General features: G+C 52.1%; 1 protein-coding gene across 13 annotated transcripts in view; it reads left to right on the forward strand.

Annotated features, from left to right (window-relative positions):
* LOC136763300 (microtubule-actin cross-linking factor 1) overlaps positions 1–20822 on the forward strand; it is a 129576-nt gene that overhangs the window by 87254 nt on the left and 21500 nt on the right. For all 13 annotated transcript variants that reach the window (XM_066717195.1, XM_066717203.1, XM_066717198.1 and 10 more), the window contains 9 exons: positions 161–1164; positions 1350–1850; positions 17247–17408; positions 17596–17766; positions 18087–18253; positions 18434–18593; positions 19137–19463; positions 19984–20068; positions 20448–20674. In XM_066717195.1, the coding sequence (XP_066573292.1) occupies positions 161–1164; positions 1350–1850; positions 17247–17408; positions 17596–17766; positions 18087–18253; positions 18434–18593; positions 19137–19463; positions 19984–20068; positions 20448–20674 (2804 nt within the window). The remainder of the gene's footprint in view (positions 1–160; positions 1165–1349; positions 1851–17246; positions 17409–17595; positions 17767–18086; positions 18254–18433; positions 18594–19136; positions 19464–19983; positions 20069–20447; positions 20675–20822) is intronic.

Below are 20822 nucleotides of genomic sequence, written 5' to 3' on the forward strand. Positions count from 1 at the left end.
AGAATGAGAGATGGGCTGGAAGTGTGTGCGTCTGTCTGCTGCCGGCTGGTTAGTCTGGCTTTGCCTCTCAGTTTCTCTGACTCTGACTGTCTGTCTGTCTGCCACTGTCTTTAAGTTTGTCTTTTGATCTTTGTTTTTCTGTGATGTTGACTCTCTCCAGCGGAGGGTCTGTCCCAGCTCCAGAGCGCCCTCTCCAGCTCGCAGCAGTTCCAGCAGATGTTCTCGGAGCTGCGCAGCTGGCTGGACAGGAGGGCTGGGGACCTGGGGGCTGCGCCACCCCTGTCCTGCCAGGTGGGGGAGCTGCGGGAGCTGCTGTCCCAGCACGAGGACTTCCAGAGAGATCTGAACCAGCAGAGGGGGCCCTATGAGTTGATCCAGGCAGAGGGGGGGTCGCTTTTGCAGTCACTGCCCCCCGGGGGTGAAGAGAGGGCGGCCCTGCAGGCAAGGCTAGGCAGCCTGCGACAGGACTGGGAGGAGCTGAGCCAGGCCTCCTCGGAGCGGCAGTGCCGGCTGCGTGATGGCCTGGCCCGGGCAGAGCAGTACCAACAGGCCCACAGGGAGCTGGTGCCCTGGGTGCAGGAGTGTGAGGAGCGGGAAGTGGGGCTGCAGGCGTCTCTGGACCCCACGCTGCTGGAGGAGGCGCTGCAGAGTGCCCGGCAGCTGGGTCTGGAGCTGGAGCGGCGGCGCCCCCTACAGGACAGCCTGAACAGCGCGGCCGACCTGCTGCTGGAGTGCTGTGGGGGGGGTGGTGCCGGGGAGGATGAGGTCCGGGATGAGAAGGCTGCGCTGAACCGGCGGCTGGATGCTCTGGCAGAGCGGCTACCGGCCCGGCTGGCCCAGCTGGAGGAGCTGCGTGGGCGGCTGCGGGAGTTGCAGGACGGCCGGCAGGCGGTGGAGAGGAGGCTGGATGCCGCGAGGCACCAGCTGGAGCTGCAGGAGGCACTGGGCCCACAGGCATGCAGCGCCAAGAGCCTTGAGCGCCTACGTGGTCAGGGGGGGGTGCTGGCTGCCCTGCAGCCCCAGGTGACCTACCTCAGGGACCTGGCGCAGGGGCTGCTGCAGGATGCGCCCCCTCTTGCTTTGCCACCTGAAGGGGGGGGTGCCGAGACACTCACACAGCAGGCAGAGCAAACGGAGTGGGAGTTCAACGAGGTCCGAGAGAAGGTGAGGCAGGGGGGCAGTATAGCCCTGGTGTATTAAAGTATGAGTCTGTTAGTTGTCTTTGTTGAATTGCTTTAACTATTGATGTTTATGTAGATCTGTTTAGAGCTTGTCAGATTGTCTGTGAGTGTCAATGAGTCGATTTTTTGTACATTTCACATCTACATTGATCCCTCCCACTCCCTCAGGTGGAGCAGTGTTGCCAGTCTCTGGAGAGCCGTCTGCAGGGCGTGGGGGAGGTGCAGGTGCGGGTGCGCGACGTGTTCTCCCGGCTATCTGACCTGGACGATGAGTTGGACGGACTGAGCCCTGTGGGCCGGGACACAGATGCGCTGCACTCACAGGCAGAGTCCGTGCGTGACTTCCTGTCCCGCCTCTCCACTCTGCGCAGCGAGCTCAACCAACACACCCAGGACTGCGGCGCCATGCTGCGTAGGGAAGGCAGCTCCCCCGACCTGCTGGCCCTGAGGCGGGAAGCCGAGGCCCTGAGCCGGCAGGCAGGAAAGCTGGGGGATCGGGGCCAGGCCCGCCTCGGTGACATCGAGGCGGCAGTGGAACGCGTGGCGGACTTCCAGGGGCGTGTGAGCGAGCTAGCCGAGCTGCTGGCACGGGCTGAGGAACGACTGGACACGCAGGGGCCTGTGGCCACCGAGGTGGAGCTCCTCAAACAGCAGCTGCAGGACTTCAAGGTAGGAGCTCCTGGGTTTCCATATCTGCGCTGCTGATGTTGATGGTACAGGTGATGTTGATGACACAGAGACTGGGCTGTGTCCATATGCTGTATTGTACATAGTGACTGGGCTGAAAGAGTGTGTTGTATTTTAAGTACAGCACTCTGTGGCATTTCTCACAGTATTGGGCTCAGAGTGTCCTTGGCAACACTTGCCTTTGTCTATGTGTGTGTGTTTGCATGTGTAAGTTTGTGAGAGCGTGAGTATGTTTGAGTGTCTGTAAGTATATGAGAGTGTGTGTGTGAGTGAGTTTGTGTGTTAGTGTGTGTATGAGTTTGAGAGTGTGTGTGAATGTTGGAGAATGTGTGTGTGTTTGCACTGTGCGCGCTGCAGTATTTATAGCAGTGTCTGTGGGCTGGAACTGAAGCCTGCCTGCCTCTTACTCACCAGAGAGAGAGAGAGAGAGAGAGAGAGAGAGAGAGAGAGAGATGGAGAGAAAGGCAGAGGGAGAGAGAGGGAGGTGGGAGTGAGGGTGGGCTGTCTGACTGATGGAGTGTCAGGCCTGACTCACTGGCTGCCGCAGGGAGATGTGCTGTTCTGCAGGCGCTTGCATTGTGGAGAAACTGCTGCTCGGTACAGTACTGAGTACTGCTTATAGGGGCTGTAGTATAGGGTGTTGGGCCCATAGTCACACTATAGTGCCACTCTTGTGTGCATGTCTGTGTGTCTGTGTCTCTGTCTCATTCTCTCTCTGTTAACCTTGCTATGACTCAATTTCTCTCTTTCTGTGTCATGCAAATTTCCCTCTCCTTGCTGTCTCTCTGTCCCACCTCTCTGCTCTTCTGTTTTCCTGTTTGACTTCATGACTCTCCCCCTCTCTCCTGCAGGGAACCGCAGTATTGCAAAACTTTATTTTAAAGATATTTGAAGATTTTAATTTTATTTTTTCTCAAACTCTGAACTGTTTTCAGATGTATGTATTGCATCATAGTCATTAAAATTGTTGGAGACTGAGAGATGGACAGATGGAGAGAGAGAGGATGAAGGATTGCTATAGATGAGAGGGAGAAAGAGAGGAAAGGAGTGAAAGGGGTGGGGGAGTGTAGGAGAGAAGGCAGGGAAAGCAACAGTACTCTGACACTGTTGAGTTGCAGATATATTAATACTGTCGCCAGGACTGTGAGAGAGAAGGAGGGAGGGAGAGGTTCATTCCTCAAAGCTCTCATTTCATCTCCTAAAGCAGCCTCCCTCCTCCTTTACTTCCTCTCTCTGTCCCCCTCTCTCTCTCTGTGCTGTAACTAGAGGCGTCCAGGTAATTTTAAACTCTAAAGAAGTCTGTCTCTCATTAAAACTGGAAACACCCCCTTACCCCCTTCCAAGGACTTCCAATCCAAACTGATGATGTCATAGACTATTTCAGTAAGGCAGCAGTGGTCTGTGTGCGTGTGTGCGTGTGTGCGTGTGTGCGTGTGTGCGTGTGTGCGTGCGTGTGTGCGTGTGTGCGTGTGTGCGTGCGTGCGTGCGTGCGTGTGTGCGTGGGACTTAATATCAGCTGTGTTGCTTCACAGTCATCCTTGTTCTATGACCTAATTGACACACAGACAGGCAGGCAGAGCCAGGGGCAGAGGTCGACTGGGCGGCCTGGAGTCGCGGCTGGGTCTGACCCCCTGCTGTGTCCCGAGGGCGGAACCCCAAGTGCAGTGCAGAGTAACCCTGCCCGAGACTCTCTATCTCTCTCGCTTTCTCTCCCTGTGTGTAAGCACACATGGACCTTTAAAGACATTGTGTCACTCAACAGCCATGTAGTTCTGCAAGGCTTTTGCACAAAATCACAGAGTGCAGTAATGCAATAAAAGATTTTACAGTGAAGCAAAACAACACAGTATGATAAACACAGTTAAAAGTGAGTTGACAGTGTGTGTCTGTGTCCAATCAATTGAGTGTATTGCGTTCAGTACAGTCTGAATGCGTTCAGTACAATTCAGGGTGTGTTTAGCACATTGTGAATTTGTTCAGTATTGTTTGTGTTTCTAAATCTGATGGGGTACAGTGGGGCGGAGAATTCCTGGACCTCGGAGCGTCTGGAATCTCAGCTGTCCGTCTCCCATGTGCACCCCCCCCCCCCACCTCCCACTGCAGACTGTGCTGCTCCCAAATTCCCCCCTGAGCACCCCCACCCACCCCCAAAAACAGCTGCGGGACATTTTTGTGGAGCAGGGGGTGAGTGTATATCTGTGTGTCACTCTGTGCATCCTCTCTCTCTCTTTCTTTCTCTCTCTCTCTCACTCTTGATGGGAATGCCAGGGCTGGGCTGGGCTGGACGCATACACACACCTATGCACAGACACCTATATACACACACACACACACACACACACACACACACACACACACACACAGACTATAGACACACAGACTGACCACACCTGACAGCAGGCACCTGAAGACACTGGGGCCACTGTAGACAGTGAGAGAGATGAGGGAGAGAAAGAGAAGTGAGAACTGTCTTGCAAGATAAAAAAGGAAAAAAGACGGATAAAGAAAGGAAAGAAAGATTCATACAAAGAACGAACTGATAGGATCCTGGCTGTAGGAAGAGACTATCAGAACAGCCTTGTATCTGCTCCCTGTGACTGCCTGTGCCTGATTGAGTTACTCTAATGACATTACTGCATTAGGACACAGCCTGGAGGAAAACGCACTTCAACAGGATGAAAAATAATTATGAAATTTGAAAATAAATACGTACAAATCCATAGATACTGCCTTTGATCCTGAGCACTAAAAAGACCAGATGTCTCCCTCCACACACACACAAGCACAGACACACCCAGAAGCACAGATACACACAGATGCACACAGACAGACACACAGCAGCACACGCACACACACACAGAGACGCACACAGACGTGCAAAGACGTGCACAGACACGCACACGACTTGGACAGACAGATAAGACACAGAAACAGAAGCACCCAAACAGACGAGGCATACAGACACAGGCGCACAGCTGCTACGGGTCGTAGTGATGTCGGCCTGTGATTGGCTCAGTGAGGCGAGTGACGTCAGGCAGGGTGGCTGTAGCACTGCATTGTAGGCTTGTCACCTCACTTTGAATACATTTGCAGTGAAACGATGTTTAAAATGGATTTGCATGTTTTACTCTGTTCTCTGGCAGCACAGCATGTGGAGGCCAAACCCCATTGCTCCCTCTAAAGCCTGGACTGGATCAGCCGTATGTGGAGTGCATTATAGTGTAGTGTGTGTATAGAGCTGTCAGTCTGTCTCTGTCAGCTGCCTCAGTCACAGTGTCAGTCTCTCTGTACTGCTGCTACTTCAGCTGCTCTGAATTACACAGCACTCCAGCCCCCACTCTCTCTATCTCATTCTCTCTATCTCTCTCTCTCTCTCTCTCTCTCTCCCTGTATCTGACAAACAATAAAATAATACAATTGTACAGAGCAGGGCTCTAGTTAATGACCTGGTTTGGCAGTGACTTCACAATTGCCCTACTTACTGATCCACCTGTGGGAACAGCACACTGAGGACTGGCACAGAGAGAGAGAGAGAGAAAGCATTAAACAAAGGCAGAGAGAGAACTAGGGAGGGGTAAGGAGAGAAAGACAGTGATGAAGAATGAATGAAAAAGAAAGAATGAAGTTATTTCAGTGAGGAGAGGTCCTGTTCCCAGACAGGGAGGGAGGACAGTGTGTCCAGCAATTCACACAGTAACTGGGTATACACTCTACACTGTATTACACTCAGACCCCGTGTAGACGGACTAACAGTCACTGAGACGGATGGTCAGACAGTCAGAGAAAAAGTCACAGTCACAGAGAAATATAGAAATATGATTTCTTGTAGCACTTCTGTAAAGCATTGACAATACCAATACACTGTTGTCATGCCAATAAAGCAAATTTAATTTAATTGAGAGACAGTCGGAGAGGGACACTAGTCAAGTGAGCCAGGAATCTCATCACATTTTCATGCAATGATGTAAATTCATTACACAATGAGTTCATACTGGCAGAGAGAGAGAAGAAAAGAGAGAGAGGGAGAATGAGAGGGAATGAAAGAGGAAAGGAGGGAGGGAGCAGGGGCAGGGGGTGCAGCTGTGTTTGCTCTGTGTCCAGGCAGAACCAACAGAAGATACTGAGACACTGGTACAGCAACAGGAAGATGATAAACACCTGGTTAATGATAAAACAGCAGAGAGGGAGGGAAGGAGCGACAGAAAGTTCTCTTGCTGCTTGGATACCGAGAGAAAATGTGTGGGAGAGAGGGCACAGAGAGAGGGAGGTAGGAGAGAGGGAGAGAAAGAGAGAGGTAGGGAGGGAAGGGAGGGAGGGAAAGGAAACCGTGTGACATGAGAGGGAGAGCGAGAAAAATAGAGGGATGGAGAGGAGGGAGAGAGAGGTGTGTGTGTGTGGGGGGGGTTAGAATCATTACAACAGGTGTTTCTCTGTGAGCAAATAAACAGGCCTGCGATGAACAGCTGGGCTGTCTGTTAGCTTCTCTCTCTCTCTCTCTCTCTCTCTCAATTCAATTAATTCATGATTCTAGAATTGGAATTGAAGAATATCATAGTTACAGAACTGCAACTGAACAAAAGAAATTGATCTCAAATCTGTCAGTGTGAACAGACAGTGCTGCATTAACACTGACGCACTGATAAACTGATGCACTGATGCTCTGGCATACACACACTGACACACTGAGACACAAAACAAAGACTTGCATAATTTCCAGGCAGACAGACATAATATGCAGACAGACAGGGAGGGAGGGCAGGGGAAGCAAAGGGGCAGGGAGGGAAGGGGGGGCTGATATTAATGCTCAGTAAAAGGACCCCCCAGCGAGCGGAATAATTTTCACACTGACTTCTAAACTAGGCGTGAACCCCAGCCTGCCTACTGCAGAGGGAATGAATCAGTGGGAAGGAGAGGTGAGGAGGGAGAGAGAGAGTTGTGTATAAAAATATAAGTAAGGTCTACAAGTTTTTATTTAATGTGTTTTTATTTTCCCTTTTTTATCTATCTGCATTTGTATTGTGTCTGATACCATTTTTTAATTTGTGGTAATAGAGTTTGTGTTGAATCTGAATTTGAATTGAGAGAGAGATCCCGAGTGAATGGGGCAGTGTCCCTGTCTGGTCGTGAGTCCTGTGCTGTGGCCGCTGGTCAGCAGATGTATTCCATAAACAGAAAGTGAACCAGTGTAAAGCTCACGACAACATGCACACACACAAACGCACAACCGCACACACACGCACATGCACACACACGCACATGCACACACACACACTCACACAACTCCACAAACACACACGTGCACACACACGCACGCACACAAACACACATGCGTGCACACACACACACTCCTCGGCCCTCTGACTGACTAACTGTCTGACTCAGTAATAGAAACGTTTTCGCTGCTTCTGCTGCTTACAAAGGAGAATCGGAACAAAGAATGTCTCTGTCTCTCTCCCTCTCTCTCTCTCTCTCCTTATCCCCCCCCTCTCTTTCCCTGGCTCCTCTTCCCCCTTCCCTAAATTATTTCCCCCCTATTCTCCCTTCTGCCTCTCCCCTTTTCTCTCCCCCTTTCGGTCTTTCCCTCTCCCACTCTCTGCTCTCGGTCTGTGTCTCCTCTGATAGCTGGGCTACTTGTGTTTATTTTGATTGAGGAGAAAGAGTGAGGGGGGGAGGGGGTGTTGGCTGTGGTCAGCTGAGAGGGAGAGGGACACCACCACCATAAACTCGAGTGTGTGTGTGTGTGTGAGGGAGAGAGACAGTAACTGACAAACTCCTTTTGTTCCCTTTAAAAAAATAATGTCTTGGAGGGACATGACAGCTGCTACACAACTGGAAATACAGAGGGGGGGCAGAGAGAGAGAGAGAAAGTTAAGAGTATTTAGCTTGCTTTACATGCAGTACACGGCCATGGTAATAGTAACAGAAGAAATCCGTTTAGAGAAGGTGGGGGTGGAGTGTATGCCTTGGTTCACACTAGTTGAACTTTGCCAGAGGTCTTTAAACAAACAGAGAGAAACACAGAGCCTGAGAATGGAGGGAGAGAGAGAGTGAGAAAGGAGACAAGCGGAGAGAGAGATGGGTGGGAAAAGATCAAATACCTGATGAAAGGAAGGTTTGGCCACAAAAATAAAATGAGAACACCTCTGCACAAGATCTCTTTTCTCTCTGTTTTCTTGCATCCCTTTGTTTTTATATCACCATCGTTCCTTTTGTTCTTTTATTTTCTGCAACACAACCTGCTGCCCCTTCCTCTGCTCCAACCTTTCCATTCCTCTCTCTCTCTCTCTCTCTCTGTCAAAGATTCAAACTCTCTGCCTTTCCTCCCTCACTCCCTCTCTCTGGGTAAGAGTCGTAGCTCAGAGGAATGTGTGGAGTCAGTGGGGGGGAGGCTGCGGTCTTTGTTTCTTTATCTATACAAATATTTCCTTTGGATGACTTATTGATCTTATTCGTTAATTTATTTTATGCTATACTTTTCTTTTTAAACAAGACGAGGCTGTCTGTATGTCTGTGTGAGCAAAAGGGGGAGAGAGAGAGAGCTGAGGATTTGTACAGTGACTGGTCTATTTTGGGAAAGCCAAGTGTTATTGATAAACTTGTTTTGGATCTTGTCCCTCCCTCTCTCTCTCTTTCTCCCTCTACCTCTCTTTCTCTCACTCTCTCTTTCCTTATCTCTTTCTCTCCCTTATTCTGTAATGGATTGTATTGTTGTGTTTGGAGGAGGAGGAGGAGGAGGAGCAGAGGTCGGGAGAATTTGAGCGTTGATTACAAAACAGCCACAAGCTATTTTCTGTTTTATTTTTTTGGCCATTTGTGTGTGTGCGTGCCTGTGTGCGTGTATTTATACCTTTGTGATTGAGTATGTGCCTGTGTGTGTGTGTGTCTTTGTGAGTGTGAATGAGTGTGTGTGTGTGAGTCAGCTCAGTTATGGATTCAGTGGTTTCTGGGAAATGTAGACCTTTTGGTTAAGAAGCTGTGATTTGGGCAGCAGCAGCCTGGGCTGTGTGTGCTTAGGCCTATGCTCTGGATTGTTTTGAAAAAAACAGGGTGCGAGTGAAATTGAGTGTGTCACACAAAAGAGACAAAGAACAAAGTTTTTGTTTTGGAATGTAAAAACACTCACTATGATCTATATTTCTGCATACACACACACACACACACACACACACACGTGTATATTTTGCTGAGCTATTGTGTGTTTTATTCTGGATTATCCTCTGGCCAAAAATGATTATTTTGAGAATATTCTGAAACACAAAGGAATATATATTTTTTTTAAATCCCTCTGTACACTCCTCCCTCTCTCTGTCTGCTGCTGTTTTCCTTTTGGAGGTGGGGGGGTGTCGGCTGTGATTGGGAGACTTCCTGTCTTTTTAAAACAACGACAGGAAACTCCAGCTCGATTCAAACAAAAACAGGAGAGGGAGAGAGAGAGCGAGAGAGAGCGAGAGAGGGAGGGAGGGAGGGAGGGAGGGCAAGGGGGGGAGAGAGTGAGTGAGTGAGCGAGTGAGTGATTGAGAGAGCGAGAGAGAGAGAGACTAAGAAAAAGTGGGAGATTTTTACAGCAGCTGCAAACCGTTTCACTAGCAGTGCAGCCTGAGAGGCAGAGAGACCGAGGGAGAGAGAGAGCGACTGTGGAGCTGGGATTTTGTTGATTTTGCGGATACCTTGTCTGCATACATGCGCGCACACACACACACACACACACACACACACACACACACTGTGCGAGTTCAAGGATTTGTCGTGGACCAGCATTGCCTTTCAGCATGGAGCTGTTTTGAGGATCTGCCTGCCTGTCTGGTTGGCTCTCTGGATCTGTGCCTCCGAGAGAACGAGCGAGAGAGGGAAAGAGAGACCGGTGCACTCACTGACTGCTGGCTTAACTGAGAGACTCTCCACTCTGTTTGTTTATCAGTCGTTAATTTATTTTAATTCCTGGGCTTGTTTAAACCCATTAGCGTCTTTTTTTGTATGTGTGTTTTGTGGTGGGTGAGGGGGCCCTGAGTTTTTGCCTTTGCTGCTGCTGCTGCTGAGAGTTGCTGTGAGAAGAAAAGAAGGGGGGAACTGGAGCCAGAGAGGGGGACGAGGACATGAGGAAAGGTCCCCTCTCTCTCTTCCCCCCTCCACCCCGTCAGAGATCAGTCGCTCTCCTTTCAGCCACCTCGGACTCCGTGCAGCGGAAAACTTAAATTCTGAAAACTGAGATTTTGATTTATTTTTAAAATAAATTTGTATTATTTATTTTTAATTTATTTTATTTATTTTATCATCATTTTTACATCAAATCCGGGTTCAGAACTAGTTTGCTGGCGAGGAAGGCCCGTGCTTTGTCACATGCAGCTGAGAATCACTGAGGATTTCACATGAAGTGCCGACCGGAGAGACTGGGAGAAAGAGAGAGAGAAGGAGAGATCGCGGAGGAGGCGGCGGAAGAAGAGGAAGAGGAGGGGGGTGCTTCTTCCAGACCCGGATGAGTTTGATTCTCTTTTTGTGATGGGCACGAAAGAGAGGAAGAAAAAACGAAAGCGTGCACGAGAGAGAGAGGAGTTATTGTAAAAGCACATTTTCAATTATCGTTCAAGACTTTGGGAGTCGCAGCCCCTGTGCTCTGGACTGGCAGCTCACTCCTCCTCTGATCTGTATTTCATTCTGTTCTGTTTGTTTATTTGCTGTTTTCCTGGACTGCAGCACAGAGTCGTCGTGATTGTGTCTGCAGCACGTCTGAGACCTATGTGAACCTGAGAGAGGGAGGAACGCACGCGCACACACACTCTCACGTATACAAACACACACTTACTCACTATATATATATATATATATATATATATATATATTAGTTTTTTCTTGTTCCTTTGTGTAACACTGTACTGTTCTCACCTTAAAAGGAGTATTAAGCTCCTGGCTTAGACTGAGGAAGTTTGGAAACTTACTCAACCCTTTCCCTGCATTTTTTTCGCTTTTCCTGTTGTGGGAAAAGAGAGGGGGGGGAACGAGGGAGGGAGGAAAGGAAGGAAGTAGTGCAGAGTGTGCAAGTGAGAGAGGGGGGATGGGGGGAGGTCTCATAACACACATGGAAAGACTGCAGCCTGTTGTGGAGGAGAGAGAGAGAGAAGAAGACGGAGAGGAAGAGAGGGATCACGTCTGTTACTTCTCACAGGATTTGTACTTGTCTTGTCCGCGGCACTGACCCCGCCTACCAACCTCCCTGACCACTGGCCATAGGGATGCGGACAGTCTTGAAAAACAACACAACAGCGTCCAGGCAAAAAAAAACGGTGAATAAAAACTAAAAAAAGACAAACCCGAGCGCTGCCCAGCCACTCTGTTCCTCCTCCTTTCCATTGAAACCCAAGATTGTGAAAGCAACGTCTCTTTAATCTTCTTCCTCCTCCTCCTCCTCTCCTTCTGTGCATCGCTACAGAACAACCTGTGTGTGTCGGCCCTGCTGTGGCTCCCGGGACTGGAGGGGTTTGAGTGCACAGCACCACTTGGCTGAGAATAGGAGCGTCGTGCACAGACAAAATTCTCGCACACACACATACACAACAAATAACACACGGTGGGCCCTGGGTCTAGTTGGTGTGTGAAGACGCAATAAAAGATTCACACACACGCAAACACATCGTGCCCGGACCGCCGTGTGTCCGTGTGTCTCCTGAACCCAGACCACCCACTCCCATCAGCGTGTCCCTGGATCGGGATAAGGGTATCGGGATCCTTCTGCAGCAGGAGCCATGGGCAAGCCCCTGAGCCGACCGGACTGCCTGCGCCAGAGCCCCCGCTGCCTGGGAAAGGGTGAGGAGGAGGAGGGCTACATCGAGGACTGCTATGTGCCCCAGCGCTCCATCTATGACACCATGCGCATCAATGAGCAAATCGACCAGGGCGGAGCGGGCAAGTTGGGGCAGCCCTCCCGCAGCACACTGGGCTCGGCTGGGGGTGTGGCAGTGGGAGCTGGTGGGGGCGATGGCAGCACCCTGTCCAGCAATGGGACGCTGGGGGGTGTTTTCGAGGCTGCCCAGGAGCCCCCCCCTCCCCGAAAGCTGGATGAGAGGCAGATCTTCGATGCGCTGAAGCTGACGGGTGACCCCCAGAGCAAGCCGCCGCCTCTCCTGCCCTCCGTCTCCTCCTCCTCTTCCTCCTGCTCCTCTGCCACCACCTCCATCATTCCCTCCTCCTCCTCCTCCACCACGGTCTCCGTCTGCCCCGGTTTGCCAGCAGTTCCCAAGCGGCGCCAGCAGGGTGGTGACCGGAAGGACAACAACCCCCATCGCCGCTCCTGGAAGTCCTTCCTTCCGCCCTCCTACCCAGAATTCGTCGAGAGGCTGGAGCTGTCCCCGGGGGACTCTGGCGAGAAGCGCCTGTCTGGAGTTGGCATCCCCCTGTCCCCTGTCCTACCTCTGTCCCCTGTCCTGCCTCTATCTCCTGCCCTGCCCTTGCCATACCTTGTCCCCCAGCCACCCCCCGTCCCTGCTCCGTCCATCCCCCCTCGCATCCCAAACCTCCCCCTCCCCTCTACCACCACCTCTACCTCCTCCTCTAGTTCCTCCTCCTCCTCCCCACTCCGTGGGCCTGGGGGCCTGCTGCCTGCGCTGATGCAGCACCAGAAACAGAACCTCAACACCGGCCTGGGTCAGGGGCACAATCCGCCGCTGCAGGACAGACAGACCCAACAGCCCAGGCCCAGACCCAAACCCACGCCACCCCTCTTACCACCCAGCCTGGCTCAAGGCAGGGAGAGGGAGAGAGAGGGAGAAAGAGGGAAGGAGGAAAGGAGAGAGGCAGCAGTAGCAGCAGCAACCCCCCCAGTCTGTGTCACAGGTGCTTCTCTGTGGCAATCAGAGCAGGACGAATGTGGGGCCAAAGCCAGGGAGCAGGAGAGCAACCCCCTCTTACCTTCAGGGGATGCCTTCCCCCCCTCACCAGTGCAACGGACCAAGGCCCCCCCCGGAGCCCCCAAATCTCGCACCTGGCCCCGCAGCTTGAGGGGAGGGGCCAGCAAGCTTCCTGCCCGCCACCACAACTACCACATCCTGCCCCCGCTGCCCCCACACCTAGGGGAGGAGAGTGAGGAGGAGGCAGGAGGGCTGGGCGAGGAGGGAGAGGGCGACCTGTACCTGCTCGACCCCCCGTCACCTTTCCTGCTGGACGAAGTGGGGGGCTACAGGGGCCTGCCGCTCTCACCCTGCCTGAGCCAGGAGGGGGGCGAGGGGGGGCTACTGGGGGGGCTGCTGGGGTGGCCCCCCGCAGCCGGGGAGTTGCGGGAGAGGACGGCCTCCGAGCTGAAATTCGAGGAGGACGAGAGGAAGATCCTGCAGGAGCTGGAGGCAGAGGAGGAAGAGGAGGAAGAGGAAGCAAGGAGGGAGCAAGATGGAGAGAGGGAGCAGGAGGAGAGGGAGCAGAGAGAGGAAAGAGGGTGGGAGGCTGTGCTAAAGATGGAGAGCAAGGAGAGGCCAGCTGGGAGCAGCCTGGGAGAGCCCTGGCAATACCAGGAATTTCAGAGCTACCAGCAGTGGGAGGAGGAGGGGGAGGGGGAGGAGGAGGAGGAGGAGGAGGAGGAGGGTGAGAGCTCCCTGGGCTGCTGGCCTCTACTGGCACCTCCTGCAGGCTTTGGGGAGCCAGAGCTGCAGCCCCCCCATGCCAAAGCCACCCCACGCCCCCCCTCCGTGGCTGGCAGCTCAGAGCCCGGCTCAGACGACCTCTTCCTGGAGCTGGAGAGGCAGTGCCTGCAGGAGGAGGATGAGCAGGGCAAGGCTGGCACAGAACCATCAGACGGGCAACCCACAGCCAACACACAGCCTGAGCTGGGGGTCGCCACAGACACAGGCTGCTCTGCTCCCTCTGAGGCGGGCACCCTGGGGGTGGGGGGAGCAGACAGGTGGAGTGCACCCTCTGAAGCAGATTCTAACCCCAGCAGAGAGGAGGAGGACAGCAAGGGAAATGAGGGAGAGGAGCTGGCAAACGACAGTGAGGCTGCTGCTGCATCCCAGGATTCCTGCCGCCCCAATCCCCCACGCTCCCCCACACCCGAGAACCCGTACTGCCCCACAACCCAGGGGAACTGCTCTGTGCAGGAGGAAATGAGGGAGGAGGAGGAAGAAATAGAGGAGGAGGAGGGATACAAGGACAAGGAGGAGAGAGAGGAGGAGCTGGTCTCCTTCCCCAGGGAGGGGGGCACGGTGGCGGACACGCACGCACACACAGACACAAACACAGAGACACACTCATGCACAGACCCAACCACAGACACCCACACACGCACACTCCCACATGCACACTCCCACATAGACTGGGACACAGAGATGCACACAGACACATACACAGACTCGCACTTGCACACACACACACGCTCTCACTTGGAGGAAACCCCACACCTCAAGGGACGGGCTCAGGATTCTGCAGCCCCCTTGCCCCTCGGGACCACTTCCAACTCCCCCACCACTCCCTCTACATCTCGCACTTCTCCAGACGTCTTGGTAACGCACAGTGAAGACGTGGATACTGCGTTTGTGGTGACTGACAGTTTTGTGTACCTGGCGGTTTCTGCGCCACCACTTGCCTCCTCTTCCACCTCCACCTCCCCATCTCCCTCACCTGACCCTCCCTGCAGCCCGATGCCACCCTTCCCCCCAAAGCTGGACCTCGACCCCACTGAGGGAGGGGCCCTCCTGGCTTCAGACAGTTTTGTGTACCTGGCGGCTCCTGAGCGCATCACCCTGTCCCGGGACAATGACAATGACAACGATAACAACAACAACCACCCCCACGTCGTACTGCCACACGCTCTCTCCCGCCAGGACTCCTGGGAGTGCGTGTCCGGCCCCCAGAGCGGCCGTCCAGGTGAGGTGTCCTTTGTGCTGGGCGGCTCACTTTCTGGGGATGAAAGTGACTGGGACTCCCGCTCCGATGCCCTGGAGTCGCCGTCAGAATCCGAGTCGGAATCCCCATCTCAGTCGGAATCAGAAATTCGATCCAGTTGCGACTCCAGCTCTGGCTCCAGCTCTGGGTCGGGAGGGGATTACTGGGACCATCTGGAACCAGGCTTTCTCTGGACTCTGTTCCCAGAGCTCTCGGAAGTCCGTGACCTGGACGGCACTCTGTCCGAGGTGGAAGACGGGAATGTTTTGGGAATGTTGTGCCCAGAGCATACGGATCAGGGCTACCAGCCAGAGGTAAAGTCTGTCGTGCAGGGATTCTGATAGAGAGAAGTGGGGAATGAGAGTGAAATTCTTGAATACTCCCACGCACGTACACTCTCTCACTCCCTCGCATACCCTGTACTGTAGCTCTGTCATTGTGTTGCAATCTACCTGTCGATCTCCAGGGTCTACAGCAGTGCAGCCCTGGTGGGGGGGGGCAGCTGCCTTAGCCCAGTCACTCTCATCGCTTTCCCTGCCACAATCGCCAGATTCAGTACAGTAGGAATCAAGTGCCAGTTATTGAGTGTGTGTGCACTAGTGATGTAAGGGGCCAGGTGTGATTCTCCCTTAAGTTACAGTACCTCAGTACATCTGTGGAGCCCTGTGCCACTCCCCCCCTGGAGCTGAAGAGCTGGCTGCCCCGGGACGCTCCAGCAATTAAGGGGCTAATTGGTTCAGTGATGTCATGAAGAGCTCAGGGTTAAAGCCTCTGTGACTCACATGGGGAGGTGGGGTTTGGCGATATAGGGCATCTACACTCGTGTCTCTATCTCTCTTTCTGTCTTTCTGTCTATTTTACAGTATCTTAGTTATTCAGGAATTCTTCTTTATAGGAACTCTCTGTCTTTCTCCTTTAGCTGTCTGTCTGTCTCCCTACCAGTGCTAGTGTGTGCGGGGGACAACAATGCGGGGTCATTGTCATCAGTGACTGTGGGATTGTTATTGTGTTCATGAGAGAGAGAGAGTGTGAGCTGGGCTAAGGCCCTACCCCAGTGTGTAAGGTCTGGACAGACTATAAAGCGTCCAGGCTGTCAGTACATCACTCATAGTGAACCACAATAGTATAACCACTGTGCTGTGCTATATTACACTGTGCTGTACTGTGCCGTGCCATGCTGCTGTAACTATATCTATTTCAAGTTATATTAATTAGCTCAGTCTCTTAAATTATCACAATTCTGGGGGGGAGGGGGGCAGAGGGTGTGGGTGTAATTAGTCAGCTATTACTGTGCTAGTTAATACCAGACAACTGCGACACAGAGAAAATATGCCTCAGACTGTGTGTGTTTGTATTGTGTGATTGTGAAGGGGCCTGTAGTAACAGTGCTGTTACAATAAGGGAGATGGAGATGGAGGTGGAGAGAGGGAGGAAGAGAGGGAGGGAGGGACCCCTTGTCTTCAAAATAGCCTTCAGGAAGCACCTGTAGAGGGAGGAGGGGGGATGGGGGATGGGGGAGCAACCACGTCTTTTGTATAAATGAAGGAAAACAATGCTACAATGATATCGAGAGAGAGAGGAATTGGAGGATTGTGGGTTGCTGGTATATTAGCACTTCTCTCTCATACCACACATGACAGGCCATGACACACCACATAGCCTAGTTACAGGGCAATAGACTGCTGTAGTGATACGCTGCACTGTTAAAATAATCAATACTTATGATTTATTTCTTAATCAGTTTATTTAGAATTGTTTCCAGTGCAGCACCCCCCTTACCCTCCCAGGTCTGTAATGCACTAGGTAACATCACACTGTGTGACAGTGCATGTGTGAGTGTCTGTGCGTCTCTGTGTGGCTGCACATGTGTATATGTGCATGCATGTCTGGAACTGAGTATTGAGTACAGTGAAGGAGGGTCTGAGAGGGTGGGGGGTTTGATCTGAGAGCTGATGGAGGGGATATTAGTTACAACTGAGGACAGAGAAAGAGGAGGGAGGGAGTATGAGATTAAGGGAGAGGAAGAAAGTGAACGAGAGAGAGAAGGGTAGAGGAAGGGAGGGAGGTATTTTGTTCTGTATGGTCTACACCAGTTCTGTTCTCCACTACATTGGCAGAGCAGATTCAGTCTGTGCTTGGGGGGGGGGGGGGGGGAGAATGAGAACTATTTAAACTATTTTTTCCAGTGCTGTTAGTAGCTAGCTGAAAGCTGGACAACTGTCTGAAGAGGGAGAGGGGGAGAGAGAGACTGTTCCTGATCATTGGGCCTGTCTGTGAATGCTTTGGCAACACTTATGTAACTTTGTCCTGACAATAAACCTTTTTTTTTTTTTTTTTTTATTGAATTGAGAGAGAAAGAGGGAGAGGTACATGGAAAGAGGGGAAGGGCAGATAGGTTGTAATTTATACAAATTTGTAATGTAGTCCCATACCACACTTTGACTGTCCCATATATCAGTCAGTCAGTGTCAGTGTGACTGTATTAACTCTGCGTTCTCTCCCCCCTCTGTGTGCCAGGCGCTTGAGAGGGAGCAGGTGGAGAGTGTGCAGGGGCGTCTGCAGCAGGTGAATGCGCTGGGCCAGGGCCTGATCCAGAGCGCCGGCCAGCACAGCGACACACATGGCCTGGAGCAGCAGCTGGACAGCACCAACCTGCGCTGGAACGCCCTCAACAAGAGGGTCAGTGATGGGGGGGGGGGGGTACTGGTGGGAGGCTAGAAATGGGTGTGGGAGGGGAGGGGGAAAAGGCTGGGTTGTTTGGGAAACCTGTGAGTATGTGTATTATGCTTGTTTTGTGTCAGTGTGTCAATCAGTATGTCAGTCTGTCTGTCTGTACGTTGCTGTGCTGAATGTGTCCTTATCACAGGTGGCGGAGCGTGTGGCGCAGCTGCAGGAAGCCCTGTTGCATTGTGGGAAGTTCCAGGATGCACTGGAGCCACTGCTCAGCTGGCTGGGTGACACTGAGGAGTTGATAGCCAATCAGAGGCCACCGTCTGCGGAGTACCGTGTCGTCAAGGCCCAGATACAGGAACAGAAGGTCAGAGACTGGGAGAAAGGGTGGAGGGAGGGTGGAGAGTGGGACTGGAATATTAATATAGGGGAGATAAAAGAAGGAATAGAAAATGGGAAAAGATAAGAGAGCAGAGGGGAGGGGAGGGGAGGGGAGAGGGGGAATAGAGAGGAGAGAGTAAGAGAGAGAGATGAATGTAGGCTATGGGTGCAGACCGAATGACAGACATTAACTCTGTGTTTTCTGTGTGTGTTCTTTGTGTGTTGGGTGTTACATGTTTTGTGTGTTGTGTTGCATGTGGTTTTGTGTTGCGTGTTGTGCTATGTTGCATGCGCTGCATGCCACAGCTCTTGCAGCGGCTGCTAGAGGACCGGCGCGGCACGGTGGAGATGATCCGCGTGGAGGGCCAACGTATTGCCATTGCTGCGGAGACCGCAGACAGGGACAAGATCCGTCGGCAGCTGGACAGCCTGGGCGAGCGGTGGACAGCACTGCTGGACCAGGCACAAGCCAGGTACTGTACTTTACTGTGTATACACACTGTACTGTAACACACTGTATACACTGCACTGTTGCTGCAGGCTTGGTAGGAGGTATACAGTACTTACTACTCTATACACAGCAGAAATAGTATCTCACCCCTCTCTCTCTCCCTGCCCCCTCTCTCTCTTTCTCTCCCACTTCCTGTGTGCAGGCAGTGCCAGCTGGAGCAGCTGCTGGAGCTGGCACACCAGTTCCATGAGGCGCTGGAGCCACTGGGTGAGTGGCTGGGCACAGCGGAGAAGAGGCTGAGCAGCGCAGAGCCAACCGGCACCCAGACTGCCAAGATCTCCCAGCAGATCGCCCGGCACCGGGTAAGAGCTCCCAGTCAAGTGCCATGCACTGCCAACAAGATTCTTGTAAGTCACCATGCACAAATCCCCCACACGGCCACACTGGATCCCTGTGAATTTCCGCACACAGTGCAGGATCCCTGTAGATCTCAGCAGATCACCACACACTGCCGAGCAGATCCTGTACATCTTCCCCCAGTGGAGGCCACAGTAAATTGGAAGTATTATTATTATCATCATCATTATCATTGTTATTATTGTTGTTTATTAGCATGTTATGTTAATTTCAGTTTTCTGTTGCTGTTTCAGTTTCATGAGTTATGTATGTCAATGTTTATCTATTATTATTATTATTATTATTATTATTATTATTATTATTATTTGGCACCTGCATGGTTCATGTTTTTTTAAGTTCCTTTTTATGTCTTTTTCTTTTCTCCCTCCCACTTTACTTCTTTTAATTTCTCTGCTGCTGCTCATCTCTCCTGGCTCACACTTAATTAATACCCCCCCCCCCAAAAAAAAATACAACAACCAATCAATAAATAAATATAACCTATAAAGGCACTCCAGGAGGAGGTGGAATCTCGGGGGCCAGAGGTGGAGCGTATGGAGTCCCTCAGCCATTCGCTGTCCCTGCTGAGTTGCGAGGTGGACCGTGATTGGCTGAGGGAGCGGGTTGGGGCGGTGCGTGGGGGCTACGGGGAGCTCAGCGATTGGTGCAAGCGGCGAGCAGCCATACTGGAGCAGGCACTGGCCAACGCACGCCTGTTCGGCGAAGATGAGGTGGAGGTGCTGAACTGGCTGGCAGAGACGCAGCAGCGCCTCCCAGTGGTCACTGTGCCTCACTACAGGCAGGACCTCCTGCAGGAGCAGCACACCTTGCTACTGGTATGACAGAGAGAGGGAGGAGAGTGAGACAGTGGGGGAGGGGGAGAGGAGGAGAATTATATTTTGAACAAAACCTTTTATTGAAACAAAAATGAACACCAGCAAAACATACAATTTGAGGGGGAAAAGGAGGAGAGGATGATGGAGAGAGAGGCTAGGAGAGGGGGAGAAGAGAAGTACAGGGATGTAGGAGGAAAGGGTGGAGGAGAGGAGAGGGAGCATAGAGTAGAGCTACAAATATGCAGACAGGAAGGGAGAGAGAGGGAGGAGGAGAAGGCATGGAGCTACAGGGCAGAGAGCAGCAGATGGAGGGAAGAATTTCACAAAAGGTTGCAGCAGAGAGGGAGCACAGTGCAGAGGAAAAGCGAGGCAGGGAAGGACAGGGAGAGTATCTCCTCATGTCAAGGCAAAGCGATGTTTCTTATCTGTGATAGTAATAAGTACATTTCCCCCTGGTCTCTTCATCCCCCTCCCTCATTCTCCCCATCTCTCCCACTCTCTCCTTCCCTCTCTCCCCCAGTCTCTGAATGAGGAGATCCTGAGCAGGAAGAAGACTGTGGACCAGGCAGTGAAGAATGGTCAGGAGCTGCTCAAACAGACCACAGGTCAGAGCAGTCGGCAGCCATTAGCATGACATCTGTACAGGAAGTGGGTCAGGGCGACAAGGCAGGAGAGCAGACTGACTGGCTGCCTGACAGACTATTCACTATTGTGTCCCTGTGTCTGTATTCATATTTATATTTACCTGTATCTGTGTGTGTATGTCTCTGTGTGACTAAATTTGTCTTTAACTGCTTGTGTGTGTCTATAGGTGTGTGTTTATCTGTATCTTCATTTTTGTGTGTATTTATGTGTATCTATGTTTTTAAAATCTGTATCTAAGTGTGTGTATTTATCTTTGTGTGTGTGTGTAAGTGTTTGTGTACTTACCTATTAGTATGTGCTTACCTGTATCTGTAACTGGGCGTGTTTACCTGTGCACAGGTGAGGAGGTGCTGCTGATCCAGGAGAAACTGGATGGGATTAAGAGCCGCTACGCAGAGCTGACTGCGGGCAGCGCACGTGCCCTGCGCACACTGGAGCAGGCTCTGCAGCTGGCTGCGCGCTTCGCAGCTGCCAATGATGACATCACTGCCTGGCTAGACAGCGTGGAGGCAGAGCTGAGCAGCACAGAGACAGACTCCTCCCCTCAGTATCAGGAGAGGCAGAAGGTGAGAGCGAAGGAAAGAGCAGTGGGGCTGAGAGGGTTGCAGGGACAGAAGGTGGTGAGGGGTAGGCAGAGTGAGAAGAGAGGGTGCGGGAGGGAGGGTAGAAGGAGAGAGAGGGGAAGTGAAGAATAGGATTGATTTTGGGGGTCTC

The sequence above is a fragment of the Amia ocellicauda genome, chromosome 11, assembly GCF_036373705.1.
Source record: "Amia ocellicauda isolate fAmiCal2 chromosome 11, fAmiCal2.hap1, whole genome shotgun sequence".
Classification (NCBI taxonomy): Eukaryota; Metazoa; Chordata; class Actinopteri; order Amiiformes; family Amiidae; genus Amia; species Amia ocellicauda.